Below are 15,883 nucleotides of genomic sequence, written 5' to 3'. Positions count from 1 at the left end.
CACAAGCAGTGTGAGAATCTCTTTAGCAAAACATGTCTATCATAATTGGTGTGATAGTCTCTTATAAAAAAATATCCTGAATAGTGTCCTGTTAATCTCAACTTCTCATCTACCCAGGACTCCATAGTTTTAGTTTAGCTGGTGAAAGCATAGCTTCTTCTCCTAATGAGTACTGTACAAAATCTTAAATTAGTCGGGTAGCTGCAGAATCCCGGGAAGTTTGGAACAGCGTGTACAGGGAGCAGTGGTGCCTTCCGGCTCTTTACAGAAAGCTGCCTGCATTTTGCTCAGCCAAGCAAACTGGAAGTTCCTGCGGTGAGCAGCCTTCTTACCATTGAAAACAATGAAAAGATGCCTGCTGCCAGCAGTAGCATTTTGATGCCAGTTTTAATTGGAAAATGCAGTTTGTTAATGCAACTTATAGTTAAAACTGTAATTCATAACTTCTCATTGCAGAAACTTACAGTTCACTGACCAGACTGGCTGTACTTCTTCTAATGTCAGTTCTGGCTGCAGACCACTGGTGCTCTGGAGTGAGGTGTTTAAATGTTCTTTTATCACCCAGCTGCCATTGCCATAGTGCCATTTTGTGAACATATGAGAGAGATTATGCTAAAATTAATTCTGTAGTGCAAGATACTTTTCTTAACTATTGCTCTGACAAGTTGGGGAAGTGAGAGAGTTTTTATTTGGAAATTCCAATATCTTCTGCTTTCCTTGGAAAGGAAGCTTGAAACATTAGCATTTTATTGGCTTGTTTATGTGGGTAGATATACCTCAACCTGTTGTGAATTCCTGTGCGCCACGGCTTCTCACATAGTATCGTTTTTTCTGTGCTATCTAGAGTTTAACAGCTCTCTCCTGGACAGCGTTGGTTCTGATGAAGACTCTGGGAATGAGGATGTTCTTGACATGGAGTATTCAGAAGCTGAAGCAGAAGAGCTGAAAAGAAATGCTGAGGTGTGATCTATGATTTCAAAAGCCATCTGGGAAATAGACCCCTTTACCATCAGTTTAGTGTTGGAGGTAGTTTTACAGAGCAAGTACAGAGTCTAGAAAGGTCTTTTACATTCAGATAGATAGATTTCTATCCTTAAGAGTCTGTCCTACTGTGTTATTTTAACTTTAAAAAAACAAACCAAAAGAGCTGCAGAGACCCTCCAAGTTTTTCTAAAATCTGAATAATAATGAAAAGGGAACAGTAATTTTATACCAGAAATGTTCCAGTACATGTAAAGCAATGGGCCTGACATTTTTACTTACAAAGCAAGAGGACTTCAGCCAGTGTGGTAGTTTAATTGCAACACCATGGGGTTCTAGATCCTGCACCACCAGAACTGAGAAGTTGTGGCAAAATCTTATTCCCATTAGGTGAAATGTAACTGTAACCTAGTCTGTGCTGCCGGCCGCTGGCACACTCAGGCTCCACACAGCACTCTTGTGAAAGCTGTCTGCTTGCCTCATTGGAAGGCGTGCTGTGTAGAGTGGAAAAGGTTAAATAACTGGAGTTACTTTGAGCAGTTTTTATTTTCTTACAATTCCTTACTGTTAAACCAAGAGTTACATTTTAAGAGTATTGTCAGTGAATCGTATCAGTGATGTTTCCTGATCAGAGAGGATGTAAAAATAATTGTCAAAAGCCAATTACCATGGTTTAGTTTTATTGTCAGTGAATAGACAGAGAGCATGTTTCCTGCATGCCAAGAGGGCATTGTCTTCTGACATTACGGGTGCAGGATGAGATCATCTGGGCTACGTATCTGTTATTAGCTGTTAAATCTGTGTACCCTTATCAAGGGTATTATATTTCAGAAGTAAGCGTGGTGTTCCCTTTTTGCTTTTCTATGTTTATTTGGTGGATTGATTCTGACATCAGTGGAAGTCGCTCAGGAAATGGTTGTTTAGAAAACTTGTAGTGTAGAGCTCGTGTCAGCATCTGTTCTGAGGTCAGAGTGACTGCTTTGCATGTTCATTGGCTTGCTGAAAGATTAAATAAGGTGGAAGGCTTTTTCCCACCTCTGGAAGGCTTCCTTGTTTGGTCTGAACCAGAGTGTCTGTTTCTGTAATTCTTGATTGGGTTGCAGCTTTGAATACAGTAGTCAAAGCTGGCATCTCAGGTATAAATCATCTTGTCCATAAACAATGTGGAACACAAATGAATGCCTAAAAGCTTTAATTGAACTTTTTTTTCAGACAGGAGAGCTTCCTCACTCCTATCGTCTCATTAGCATCGTCAGCCATATCGGAAGCACATCGTCTTCAGGTAAAAGATGCTGTATTTTATTCTTCATCTTTTATATATCTTTAAAAAATATATAATACAGAATTACCATAGCAGGATTATTTGTAGAGAAGAATTCAGGCATCAAAGCAAGTCTTTCGTCTTGGCTTGCTGGTGGTGGGGTGGGTTGAGGATATCATGGTGCCTAACTGCAGCATGTGGATGATGTACTGCTTATTGAGTCCGTGGAATTGCTTGTGCTTTTTACCAACTCACTGACCAGGAAAGATGGAGGGACCAGGATCTTCAGGGTCTTTTAGCATTTAAATTTGACATAGGTCACTGGAACAGGGTATCTAGCTAACCAGCTTAATGGTTAAACTGCAGCATGAAAAGAAAGGTGCATTCTCTGTTTTTAAGGTCATTATATCAGTGATGTCTATGATATCAAGAAGCAGTCCTGGTTCACCTACAATGACCTGGAAGTGTCGAGAACTCTAGAGGCCACTGTTCAGTGTGACAGAGACCGAAGTGGTTATATCTTCTTCTACATGCACAAGTAGGTGCCTTAGGGAATTTTGATTGTAGTTATTGCCCGCTGTTTGTGAGGAAGTGGACTTCTCTTCTTCCTCTAGTCCTCTTTGCTGGGTTGAAAAGTATCTCTATGCATTTGTCAGAAGGAATCATAGTCAGAATTATATGCAAGAGTGACAAAATTGAAATGCTCTGAGTTCAGAAGCATGGAATTGTATGTCACTGATACATAGGGTTTTAAAAGATGCATTAAATCAACTTTTAAGAAGGGGATTCAGTGTCTCAACTATGCATTTGTTGCACCAGGAATCATAACAGAGCTTAGGTTTTTCCCTCAAGTGCTGTGATGTTTGTAAATGCCCTTATCCCTGCTCCTGGTGATTGTGTTGTTGCAGCCATGGTCATCTCAGGACACGGGCAAGATGAAGTTTGTAGGGAGAAGTGATATCTTTTCAGGCACACAGAACCGAAGAAGGGGTTTTGTGTCTCAGTTTGTCCCCTTCTTCTGTCTTTACTGGTTACTTTAATAAAGGATGTCACTTTATCTACAGACTGTGTCTTGTGTTGCTTCTGATCCTTTTACCAACGAGGACTTATTTTTGCTATTGTTATGGCTCTCTGAGGCTTACCACTGACCTTATTCATTGTAATAAATGAAAAAAAAAGTACTGTGGGATTCAAGGAGCCTTGCTCAGAGATGCCAGATAAGACACCTTTCTCTGCCAGGATCCGTGACGCTTGAGTTTGTGGATTAAATCCAGTTGTCAATTCCCTCAGGGCTGTGTTATGTAGCAGTTTGTTGTTGTACAGAAGTTTCACTGTTGGTCTTTCCCTCTGTCCTAGGGATATCTTCGATGAGTTACTAGAAACAGAAAAAAATGCACAACCACTTAGCATGGAAGTAGGAAGATCGGTTCGTCAGCCTCTGTGAAGAGTAAAACACCTTGTTCCTCCTGAGGAACAAGGAAGATTCTGAACTTGTGCCAGACACACAGGAGTAACAAACAGCTCAGGGCCAAATCAAGAGACAAAAGGTAGAAATATGGGGCGCGCGGTTTGTTGAACCATCTGTGCAAGTCCTGGGCCTGAACCACGTGTTTAAACCTTGACATCCCAGAGCGATCCTCCTGTGGTGAAGTTTTTATTGTTCCTCAGATAATTTTGTCAGCATGGAGCCTTAAAGAGTTGCATCAAGCCACAAGACTACAGCTGCTCATAAACTGACTTTAAAAAAAAAAAAAAAAAGTGCAAAAAGAGACTCGACTTTAAAAGCCCATTCACCCAGAGATGTGAGTGGCAAAGATTTACATATCACTTGGCTTTTTTTTTTTTCCTCCAAGAGCAATTTAAGCAATAGATTCTGTAACCTGGCGTGTGTTGTGTTAGTAATATTCACTGGAAACCCAGATCACTGAGTATGCTCTTCCCAGTTATCTCGCTAACAGGCATTTTGGAATCACTCAAGCTGATGCATTTTGACATTCTTGGGTTTGTAAGCTCTCTGCTATTTGCATACGGTTCCAGGAACCAAACTGTCGGTGCTGTGGAATGTATGGCATACCTGGTGGCAGCTCCGTTGGCTTTTTCACACCATTCACTGTCATCCTTTAGATGTGAGATTATATATGTGATTTCTTTTGTTTTACAAGTTTTATTATTCCATTTTCTTCATAAGGTTGTTGCATAAGTACCATTTGTAGAGGAGAGGTCTCTCTTTGGGTGTGCAGTATTTTTCACCAAAGTTGTATTGTTTTAGGGCTGCTTCAGTGTAACTGGTGAATGCCTGGAGCAAACTGAGAACAGCAGCAGGAGGTGAGCAGCAGCCACTTCGTGTCTTTTGGGAGGGAAAGAGTGTTCTGGTGTTACCCTTTCTGTGCAGGCCTGGGTCATCATGAACTGGGAACGGTGGGAAAAGGCAGGGTCTGCAGGGTAGCGCTGGGCAGTCGAATTGCTCTTGGACTGAACCATGGCCTTACCTTGGTCGTCTTGTGTCCCAGGGTAAGAGGGTTTTTACTGCAGCTATGCCTCTGTTCTCCTTTCTGGGGAGTCCAGAGCACTCAAACTGTGAAATTAAACCAGGTGGAAAGCTTTCAGAAAGCCCATGTTCAGCAGTAACAGAACACAGTTAGGAAGAAGTGTTGTGTTTTATTGGATTTAGAGACATGATGCTCCTTTTATTGCTTGTTTCATTGGGGGGGAAAGCCTAGTGACTTTGTTTTTTCAGCACCTTCATGCTTATTTAGCAGGGGCAGGTGTTTCCTTTTACTCATTTCAGAGAAATTGTTGCTGTTAAGCAGAGTAGTTGCTCTTGTTTTGGCCTCTAGTTCTGATTTTTGCAGCTTGAGTTTTCGAGGTGAAAGACTTCTTTTTCTAAAAAAAAAAAAAACAAAAACCCACCTTTTTTTGCTGTCAAGATAGTTTCTGGGTTTTTTAAACTATCGTTAGGAGTTTCTCAGGAATATATCAGCTGAAGCAAAGCAGACAAAACCATTGCTTTAGGAGACAGCAGGCGCCTCTTTCGTGGGCACTTCCACACTAGAGTTATCCTAGCAGGCTGGCGCAGGGATGCTACCTCAGTGGCCTCTCTTCAACTCTGTGCGCAGCAATGAGCAGCGGCCATCCGTAGCCCTCCTCAGGCCAAGTACTTCGGGGACCCCAGTGTGGTGAAAAGACTGACTGACCTTTCAGTCCCCACATCGGATGAGCCTGGTGGACCGGGTCAGGTGACATCTTTCTGGGTTTCGAGCTAGGAGAGAATGTTTGGTTGTAAACGTGACAGAGCATTTATCTTGTCAGATGCAGCCCAAGTGGGTGTATATGTTAATTTATTACAAAGCATTATACTTTTCTATTGTTGATACTAATTTTGGTAGAATTCTGGGTGATGGGAAGAGACGGTGACACATGAGTTGTCTTTTGAACTGGTCACTCCTGCAAATGTGATGAAGGGACTGCTCCGTCCAGAGGGCAAATTTGTTTTCCCCAAGCGCATCCTACGTTAGTGCTGTAAATAACCAGTATTCCTGTAGTATCAGAAGTCATCTCTGCTTTTTTGGGTGGCAAGGTTGTTTTTGCAAGGCACTGCACTCCAGTTAATTTATAATAAAAGCAAACATTGCCTACTCTTCAGTGCAGTAACTTTTGTTTAAAGCCGGTTTTTGTTTGGATCAAAGTGCAAAAGCTGATGCTTGAAACCAGTGTTCCTTGTTTTATGAAAAGTTCTTGCTTGTTATTCTAGCCATTAAGAATTTGCAGACATCTATTAATTAATTTAAGCTTTTTTGTTTGGCATGTGGCAGCTCAGTTGCACCTTCACACTGGCAGGAGTGTCCATGGAGCCACTTCCTTGCAGAAGCCAGTTTTCTCCCTTTCTGAGAGCAGCAGGGAGGAAGACGGGTGCATAATCCTGATGGGGTGTGCTGCCCGCCAGCTGTAACATTCCCACCACTCGTGCTGTCGCAGCAGCAAGTTCAGTCCCACCTTCCAGGTGGGACGCCCATCCTGGGGTATAGGTAGGTGGAGAAGTTCAGTTGCAGTCCCTGAACGCGTGCAGGCTCTTCCTCAGATGAACAGAGTTGTGGTTAAACATTTACCTGCTCCTGAATCAGCCCAGTTTAGTCCAAGTGTGATTCAGCATATAAACTCAAGGAAGTCCCATCTTGCCATTCCTCTCACCCCTTCGTTGTTTGACTGCGATAATTTGATCTTGATTTACTCCCCTACTCCGAGAGGTGCAAAACCGTTCACGACAATGAACTGGAGCTTGTGTGCGCGGGTCCCTGGGGAGCCCTGGCCCGCGGGGCTGCACAAAGAGCCTTTGCAAAGCCAGGACTGGTTTCCCAACTGGAGCAGCAGCCTGACACCGATACGAGGAGCTGAACAGGAGGAGGAGTGGGGCTCTCAGACGCCTGCGGCCATGGCATCGCCCTCCACCTCCCACATAACCATCACCCGGGCGTCTTCTCCCCATCCTGCGTCCGAGGAAGGACTGATGGCCAGCCCAGCGCTTCCTGCTGCGGTTCACCCTGGCGTGGGGATCCCGTGCTTCGGGGGGGTGGGTGGTGCGCTGGGAATAACTCATTGCTTTATTTTCTTTTAAAGGAGCTAATTACCCCTGTACTCACCTGCCAAAGAGATAAAGGGGTGCGGGACCCCTGGCAACTGCTGTCTGTGTAGCTCAGCTGCTGGACTCCAGCCTTGCCTGCCATGGGGTGGCCACTGCCAGTTTTTGCCTGCACCCCAACTTTCTGGTTCTTTACACTGTTAATGTGGAGCAGCACTTTTCTCTGTGTTTTAGCAGACCTGTTCCTCTCTATTCTTTATGGTTTTTGCTCTTGGGTTCTCCCCGCCCCTTTTTAAATGATGTGTAGATAGATTTTTGTGAAATTAAAACCTCTTTATTAACCCTCTCTTGGTTCTGGATCTTATTTCCATGCTGCCTGGGCTGCTGACTACTGCAGACAATGGCACCACACCTCTGCCCCCCCCCTGTTTGCCGTTGGGACTTTGCTCAGTTGTCTGGGAACATGATGTGTGTGTCCAGTTCCTCCAGGCACGTGTAAATCCCGTCCCCCCTGCCAGAAACCACCCCTGTGGGGGTTGCCCCAGCTCCCAGGCAGGAGGGAGATGCTCCCCTCCCCTCCTGGGGTAAGGACAAGTGTCTGCCCCCAGCAGGTGCTGTCCCTACACACGTGCCATCCCCTCAGCCTGCAGCTTGTTGCTTTTACCTTTGGTACTGCACGTACTTATTGAGGTTCACGCGATAACGGAGGGAGCGGCTCCAGCTGTATACCAGACCTTTAGCCCTGAGCTGCAGCTGCTGGGGTGGGATGGGAGAGCCCTGGCTCACCAGGGGTGCCCAAGGGGTGGGCAGCTTCTGCATCACCCCTGAGCACAGTGGGGGTGAAGGAGGAGGAGGAGAAGGAGCTGAGGGTCCTTGCTGCCTCAGTGCCCAGGCAAGACCTGTGTTCCCCTGCACACCATCTCTGTGAAATAAGCCCCATACCTGGGCTGAGCCCTGGGGTCGGGGGGAAGACACAGCCCCACTCTCCAAACATATTTTATTTAATAAAAATAATGAGCTGGGGGTGTCGCTGGGCACAGGCTTCTGCCCTAGAAGAGTCCTTTGTCCTTCTTGAGTTTCTGTTGTTTCCACAGTGGCAGGTTGCCGAAGGCGGAGCGGTTCATGCCAAAGACAGCCTGGAAGTCCTGGTCGGAGAGGTGGTACTGCAGGAGGAGAGAGGAGGCTGAGCTGAAGCTGGGGGGCTTCCCCCAGTCCTCCCTAGCAGCTCCCCAGCCTCGTCTCACCTCCTTCCTGCTGGGGTCCACACCCTGCGGCAGGTCCTCGGCCGAGGTGTTCACCAGCACGTTCAGGGGGAAGGTCTCCAGTTTGTCGGGGAGGAGGGTGGTGGTGGTGGTGAAGACCTCTTGCTTGGCTGTGAGCACCTGGATGGGGGCGACGGGGTGACATGGGGGCTGCCCCAGGGGTGGAGGCACCAGGCTGGCTCCAGGTGTCCCCACACCAGAGGGTGTGTCCTTGCAGCTCCTTGTGCCACCTGCCCAGGGGACAGAGGGGCTTTCTGTGCTCACCCTGGCTGCCCCCTCGCCCTGTGCCACTTACTGAGGTGAGCTGCCCGAGGCTCTTATCATCCCCCAGCTCGGCTCTCAGCGCCTCATACGATTTCTTATCCTGGGAAGGGGACAAAAGCACTCAGCCCCTCGGCACGGGCAGGGTTCAGGCAAACCCCTGCCTGCACCCGGAGATGCTGGCTGGGGCCAGATCCACATCTGGTCCCATCTGTGCAGGGCCCCCCTGGTCTTTCCAGCCCCCTCCATGACTCACAGCCCAGTTGAGAGGGTCCCAGGCCAGGAACCAGCCAGTGAAGGTGGGGGGCTCGTGGCCCTGCTTCACCACGATGATGGGGGTGTCAAGGTCACGGCCGCTGGGGTGGCTCCGCAGATACTCCTGTGCCATCACTGCCGCCGCCTCCTTCTCCGACTCATTGGCGCCTTTCCCAATCCAAAAGAAAACCTGCAACAAGGTCACCATTTGCACCACTGGGGGGAGACAGGGACCCCCATGGCTGGGGCAACACAGGGTCTGTCCATGGGGAAGGGCACCAGGAGTCCAACCTCAGCCATGCCTGGAGCAAGGGAGCTGGAAAAAAACAGCATGGGACCAGGGACGTGTGGGTTTCCAGCCTCCCATCCCACCACCTCTGGCTGCTGCAGGTCCTCCACCCATCCCAGGGACATCAACTTGTGGGATCAGATGTGTCCCTCTGCCCTGTGCCCACCAGCTCACCTGGTCCCAGGTGTCCAGCAGGTAAACGTCATCCTCCTCCAGGTCATCCTGGGTGAAGTCTACAATCTCCGTAGCCAAGAAGGTGCCTGTCTTGTTGGAGCACTCAAAGAGTCGGGGAGACACTGAGGGGTTCTCCTCCTGCAACCTGGTGCGGAGCAACACGGCAATGATGCTGGGAATAGGCCTCACCTTTCTTGGGGACTCGTGGCCCATCTTATCCCTGAAAATAGGTAGGGACAAGGGACCCCTGGGCACAGGGCTGGTACCTCCTACTGTTGGCATACTGGGACTTGCCCCCCAGAGCCAGCCAGAACTCAGGTGGCTCCTGTCCCTCTGCGATCACTGGCTTCTCTGTCTTGGAGATGATGTCAGCCACTGTCTTGCCCATCTCACGCTCATCCCCACTGCAGCCCTGCCAAGCAAGCACAGCTGCTCCATCACCAGCCCCGGTCAAGGAGGAGGAAGAGGAGATGGGGACATCTCTCTTGGAGGTGGCAGCACCCACCCTGGTGCCTGGCGGTACCCACCTTCCCATACCAGAGGTAGCAGCAGCTGGGGGTCTTGAGCACGAAGACATCATTGGAGTTGAGGGAGGAGGCACGGACGGGCACCTCGAAGGCCTTGGTGTTGTACTCATTGGTGCCATGCACATGGAAGAGGCGGGTGGAGGGTGTGGGCTCCTTGCTGCCCTCCCGCGAGGTGCCACCCTGGGGATACAGGGACAGAAGGTCACCACAGGTGCTGCAGCCTCACCCACCTGCCTGTTCCTCACCTCCTGGCAGCCCCACACTCACCGCATACACCACCATCTTGCCCTTGAAGATGGCCATCAGGTGGGCCGGCTCCTTGCCCATGGTGACGCGGATCTGCACAGGTTCGTTGTTGTACTTCTGGTCCAAGATGACGGTTTGGTAGGCAGAGGCAGCCAGCTCATCTGTGCTGGCGTGGCGGCCCTGGGCACAGCAGAGTGGGGCTTAGCACCCACCACAGCCCCCTTTTTCCTCTTGGGAAGAGGGAACCTTCATGTCTAGGGGCAGAACACCCCCAGTCCATGGAGATGCCCCTGTCCCCCACCCTGGGGGTCTCACCTCACCTGCCAGAGGTAGATGATGCGGTTCACCTTGGGCCCCACAAAATAGGTGTAGAGCACCAGGTAGCAGTCCCCACCATAGAAATGGCCCAGCCACCTCTTTTCCACAGGCACCAGCTCCTGGTTCTCCACACGCCAGACCTGGTAGGATGGGGACATGCCACTGCCAGGGCTGGTTCATCCCCCTGCCCTGCAGCCCCTGGACCCCATGGCATACCCCAGTACAGCACAGGGCATGCTCTGAGAGGATCCCATATTCTGCCCCAGCCCCCCTACCTCCACCTCCCCAGATCCGTCATCCACCATCTTCTGCTGGGCAGCCATCTGGGGCTTGGCATGCAGCGTGGTGGCATCAAACTTCACCTGTTCCACCTTGGCTGCGGGGAAGGGCAGAGGGCTGAGCCACGTTCTGCTGGCCATGGGGGTCCCCACAGCCCCCCATCCCAATCCAAGGAGTCCTGCAGTGTTGGAAGAGGACACTCACCCACTTTACCCACAGTGTGGGTCTTGCCCAGCCCAGTGGTCTGGTTGGGGACAGTCCATTTTTGGAAGAGCTGCCTGAAGATGGTCGACTCAGACCCATCATTCTCTGTCTCCACGCTGGTGCTGGCTGGGTAGTTCTTAGCTTTGATGAAGCCCTGGGGGGATTTGGAGCCAGAACATGGGCATAGAGTTCCCAGCACCCTGGGGAGCTGCCAGGCCACCCCATAACCAACCCCTAACCCAGCACAGCACCCACCAGCGCCCTGCTCATCGCCTGCTGCTTTTCCTCCTTGTTGGCGTTCTTGCCCTTCCACACAAAGATCTTGAGACCTCCTTGATCAAGGATGTAGCAGTCCTTGAAGTGGAGACAACAGTAGCAATTAGGACTTTGGGCACCCCCAGATGAAACTGGGCACCCCCAAGCATCCCATGGGTGACACACCTCATGCAGGAGCATGTCTTGAGTCAGGGGTCGAATTGCCACCTCCCGTATGACCAGGTTCCCACTGGCGTTGGAGACGCTGGCAGGGGGAAAGAGAGGAGGAGGGGTTAGAAACAGGGCTGGAAAACCCCGTCCCCATCTCCACCTTGGGGTGGCAGGGTTGGGTGGGCATGTCTTCTTCCCATCCCCTTCCCCACCCTGATTGTGGCACTGCTGGTACCCAGGGACCCTCTTGCCCTGCCATGGTAGCAACCTGATTTTCAGCTTGCCCTGCCACGCAGCTCACTCGTGGCCACAAGGAGGGACAAAGAGATGTCAGATGTGATGGGGCCACCCAAGGACGTTGCCACTGTATCCAAAGGTCATGCTTGCAGGAGCATCACTCTGTTGTTACCAGGGACTCCCCTTGATCCACCACCATCCTGTCCCCACCCCTGTTGTGGCCTTGACCCCTTTTGGTGACTGTCCATGGGGATGGAAGTTATGGGACATGGAAGAGATGGGTTCTGGGTCCCTCTGGCAACCTGCGAGAAGCCCCTGCAGGCGACCCACCCCTGGCAACTCACTGGTAGAGCTTGAGGGAGGACTTGAGTTTCTGGTCCACTTTTTCATCAGGGGTGGCTGCCTTGATGTCCCTCTTCTCGCCCAGCACGTCTGTGAGGACCTGCATGAGTTCCGGCGAGGCGCCCTCATCCTCACCATCCACTACGCCCACTTTGGCACGGCCCCCGCGCTCCCGGTCCCGGATGTCCTTGGCCAGGGTCATCGCCTGCACCCAGGGGAGAAGGGGTCAGCCCGGATTGGGGGAGAGGGTGGCCAGTCACCCCCTTCCTCCAGGGGGGAACTCTGGGACCCTCCAGCTGCACCTTCAGCCTCTCGTTCCGGTTGCTCTCGGGGCCATTCCACTGGATGATGAGCTGGCCCAGGTCCAGCAGGAACACATCCCCCCGGTTGAAGCTTTTCCAGCTCATCTCCACCTGCAAGAGGGATGGGATTGGGGGGTGGGTGGGGGTCAAGCAGCAGGATGCCTGTGTCCCCCTGGGACAGCCCCCACCCGACCTGGCTCAGTGCTGATGCCTCCAGCCTGTAAATTCCTCCTCCATACCCCAAGAGGGGGTTTTTGGGGTGAGGTTGCTCTTGAGGCAAGGCGGCGTGACTCCCCACATGCTCTGTCCCCTGCTTGAGAGCAGCTGTGTCTGGGAGGGGCTCTGGCCTGATCCTGACCCCAAACAGTATCTCTGTGTAGAGTTTGGTGGCTGGGAACCCTCCACTCACCTCTCCTGCTGCCACATTCTTCTTGCCCTTCACATGCAGCAGGCGCCGGACATTGTAGGTGTTTGTCTCCACATGCTTCATGCCCGAGGCCACCCCACCCTTCTTATAGCTGCAGGGGAACAGACATCGTGTCAGCCCTGGACACCCCTTTCTTGCTCCAGCAGGGTCCCCCTCCCACCTCTGTGCAGGGCGGTGTTTGGGGACACCCACCCACCCATGTGGGTGATGGATGGAGCAAGACCAGCTCCAGATCATCCTCCTGCCTCCCCCAGCCCACCAGGACAGGGCTGTCCCCATCCCCACTGGGGAAGTCCTCATGGGAGCAGAGAACCCCTGCCCACCATCACCCACTGTGGGAGTGGGTCCCCAGAGGTGACCGACGTACATGAGTCCCTGCTTGAAGTAGGCACGGAAGGTGTCACTCTCGTGGCCCTGGACCTCGCGGTGCTGCACGGCCACTGTGCCCAGGTGGTCATCTATCTGGGTGGTGTAGATGGCGGCTGCCCCCTGCTCGTCTTGGCTTGACTCCTTGCCCAGCCAGTAGTGGATGTTGTAGCTGAAGTTGCTCCCAGTCTTGCGTGTCTGCAGGACACCGGTCCCCACTAGAAAAGACCCTGTGTCCCCAGGCCACTCTGGCCAGGGACATCCCTCCCTACACCCCCCCCCCCCCCCCCCCAAGAGCAGAGCCCATCTCCCATGAGACTCCAGACTGCCCTACCGACAGCAGGATGTAGCAGTCCCCCTCGTAGAAGTTGCCATAGCTTTTGGTGGGCACTGGCACCATCTCCATGTTCTGCAGAAGGAAGGGAGACATCAGCCCTGGCGGGGACCCCCCCACCCCAGCTTCACACACCCCACTGCCCCCAGCCCCAAAACCTGGACAGGTTTGACCTTGTGTGCCGCACTGAGACCCCCAAACCCACGCACTGAGAACACAAAGGGGGGATCTTCCCTCCCACAGCCCCCCAAACAGCCCAGTGATGGGTGCTCGGGTCATGGGGGTGCCCAGTCTGTGCTGCTGTCCCCACCTCAATTCGCCATATCTGGAGGCCCGGTGTGGTCTTGTTGAGCGTCCTGCTGACTTTGGTGCTGAGCTCCACCATGGTGACGGGTGCTGCAGGTAAGGGGACCTGCTGGGGCATCGGCAACACCCTCGTTAATGGCAGGCACTGTCATTAAGAGCTGGGATGGAGCCAGCCAACCTTGCCATCTGCCACCCTGCCCTGTCTGCAGCCAGCCAGGCCACAAACGCCCCATCCGGAGCTGCACGGGCTAAGAGGGGCACCATGGCTGCAGACACACAAGCGGGGCTGCTGTCCCCCTCAGCCTGGCTGGCACCACAGCTAATGGGGGCTGCCACATCTCCATGCCAGGGTCCATGGTGGGCAGGAGCGGGGTCCCCTGGGTGCCCCAGTGCCCTTGCCCTGTGCCCAGTCACGGGGCAGGGCCATACAGGGCGTCCCCAGTGCCACAGCCACAGCTGGGTGACACCAGCAGGAACCAGCCCTGCTCAGCCTGGTCCCGACATGGCTCGGCACAGTGTGGCATGGCCACAGCTGGTAGTCTTGCACAGACACACATGCACACGCGCACACACTCACACACACACACCCCCCACACACACGTGTGCAAGCCCACTCAGCCCTCTTCAGCTCCCCCCACTCCCAACCCCAGCGCCAGATCCATGCTCCCCAGCGAGGGCACAGCCTGGCCCCACAGAGATGCCAAGTGTGCCAGGGCTCAGCCCCGGTGCTGCCGAGGTTGCCCACAGCCATCTCTGCCAGGCTGGCCGTGCTCGCTAGTAAGCAGGCAAGGAGGTCAGGGAGCTGGCCTTGGGCAGAGCCCCCCTGTGCGCCCTGGCAGGGGGCTGGCAGGGAGAGCCAGTGGTGCCCAACAGAGAGGTCTGTGCTCCCCCAGCCCCACCAAACCCCACCTGGTCCCACTGCACTGCCCTGAAAGCACCCACAGCCCGTCCCTCAGATCCAGGGGGTGACATCCCCCCAATGCAGCCGCGAGATGGGGCACATGTGGGTCCCCAAGCCCCATCCCCAGGCCACCGTGGTGTCAGGAGTGGCGGTGGCTGTGGGATGTGCTGACCCCCATGCCCACCCTCTGGTCCCCCCACCCCAGCCCCTCACCTTCCCTGCAGAGCTGGGCACAGGTGAGCGTACCTAGGCAAAGTGCTCAGGTGCCAGCACCCAGGAGACCTTTGTCCCTTCCTGTCCCAGCCTACGTTCACCATATAAGGGCAGGAACAGTGGGAGTCAAGGTCCCCACGGCCCTCCAAGGCTTCACGGCACCTGAAGCGCCCCGTTACTCATGGGGCGATTGCCCCCCTAGATGCTATTGCAGCACAGGGCAACCCTGGGCACATTGCCCAGGGGCTTGCTGTGCCCAGGGTGGTTCCTGCTGCCCTTCCTGGGCCTGCTCCTGTCTTGGCCCTTGGCACTGAGCCCATGGTGATGGGGCTTTTGATGCCTGTCCCCCACTAAAAGGTTCCCCAAAGTGATAGCAATGGGCTGAACCAGACCAGGGGGGCGGCAGCCACAAACACGGACGTGTCTTGATGCCATGGGGAAGGGCTCTGACACTGCCCTCCATTCCCCAGCCCCCAAAACCCCCAAACCCTCCCAGACATGGAGCACCCTATTCCCTGTCCCTATAAGCCCTATGCCCTGTCCTGTACCCCCAAAGCCCAGCCCCAAGGGGTGGTACGTGATGATGCCCTTGGTGTTGACAGAGAGGAGAAGGGACTAGAGTCCTGCCCAGTAGCTCCCAGCCCTGAAGGGGGTTTTGGGGAACGACCAGGAGTACATAAAGCTGGGAGGGGGGAGGTTTGCAGCATCAGGAAAGCCCCCAGGCTCCTTGTCTTGCTCTTATCTCTTCCCCAGCCCTGCAGGATTGCGGCAGCCTTATCTCACTCACCCTGCTGAGCCAACAGCCCTGGCCATGAGCGCTGTGGGCATCCCACACCCCAGCCATCACCCTGGCACAAGGCCTGGGCTGCCATGATCCCCAAATCCTGCCTACCCCCCACCCCAAGGACCCCCAAAATGATGGCAATAGGCTGAACCAGGCCAGGGGGGTGTCAGCCACAAACAAGAGGGTGCCCTTATGCCATAGGGATGGGCTCTGCTGTTGCCCTCCACTACCCTGGCCTCCAAAACCCCCAAGACCTCCCAACCATGCCACCCAGTTCCCACCCCCTGCACCCCACACGTGTCCCCCATGGGACCCTTACCTGGGTGCAGAGCCCCCAGCAGGGTTGTGGGGCTGAGTTTTGGGTGGGGTGTGACACCCGGATGGCTGCTCTCTGCTCGGTGGCTGCGTCCCAGGGCTGAATCCGTTGGTGTGGCACAGGGGTGGGTGGGGGACCCCACGCCGGCCCCAGAGGGCTTGTCCCCTCCCTGGGCCTCCCAGCTAGACACACTGGGCCACTAATGAACTCAGTAATTAGTGCAGTCATCAGGGAGGACAGAGACTTCATTAATGAGGAGAGGCACAGGGCCAATGAGGGCACAGGGAGGGGGGCAG

The 15,883-nt window shown here is 53.3% G+C and overlaps 2 protein-coding genes across 4 annotated transcripts in view; one reads left to right on the top strand and one right to left on the bottom strand.

Moving 5' to 3' along the window:
- The window catches only part of USP37 (ubiquitin specific peptidase 37), a 38,011-nt gene extending 30,853 nt beyond the window's left edge, over nt 1-7,158 (top strand). For both annotated transcript variants that reach the window (XM_074910945.1, XM_074910944.1), the window contains exons 21-24: nt 845-960; nt 2,194-2,263; nt 2,642-2,780; nt 3,599-7,158. In XM_074910945.1, coding sequence (XP_074767046.1) covers nt 845-960; nt 2,194-2,263; nt 2,642-2,780; nt 3,599-3,686 — 413 coding nt within the window. In that variant the 3' untranslated portion in view covers nt 3,687-7,158. The remainder of the gene's footprint in view (nt 1-844; nt 961-2,193; nt 2,264-2,641; nt 2,781-3,598) is intronic.
- Nucleotides 7,159-7,798: 640 nt separating this feature from the next.
- Nucleotides 7,799-15,701, bottom strand: VIL1 (villin 1). Of its 2 annotated transcripts, none has more exons than XM_074910277.1 (20): nt 15,591-15,701; nt 13,378-13,482; nt 13,068-13,142; nt 12,735-12,931; nt 12,350-12,458; nt 11,941-12,051; nt 11,641-11,843; nt 11,075-11,153; nt 10,889-10,987; nt 10,634-10,787; nt 10,426-10,526; nt 10,153-10,290; nt 9,854-10,012; nt 9,587-9,766; nt 9,326-9,471; nt 9,060-9,204; nt 8,598-8,786; nt 8,376-8,444; nt 8,063-8,200; nt 7,799-7,981 (listed from the first exon to the last, which is right to left on the bottom strand). In XM_074910277.1, exons 2-20 carry the CDS (start codon nt 13,450-13,452, stop codon nt 7,868-7,870), a joined length of 2,481 nt encoding a protein of 826 aa, XP_074766378.1. In that variant the 5' UTR covers nt 13,453-13,482; nt 15,591-15,701; the 3' UTR covers nt 7,799-7,867. The 2 variants fall into 2 exon arrangements, with proteins under 2 accessions (XP_074766378.1, XP_074766379.1); XM_074910278.1 differs by having other exon boundaries at nt 13,378-13,479; nt 15,591-15,696.
- Nucleotides 15,702-15,883: the final 182 nt, after the last annotated feature.

Source organism: Athene noctua, chromosome 7, assembly GCF_965140245.1.
Source record: "Athene noctua chromosome 7, bAthNoc1.hap1.1, whole genome shotgun sequence".
NCBI lineage: Eukaryota > Metazoa > Chordata > Aves > Strigiformes > Strigidae > Athene > Athene noctua.
The sequence above is the reverse complement of the archived record's forward strand: the minus strand, read 5'-3'. Positions and strand labels throughout refer to the sequence as shown.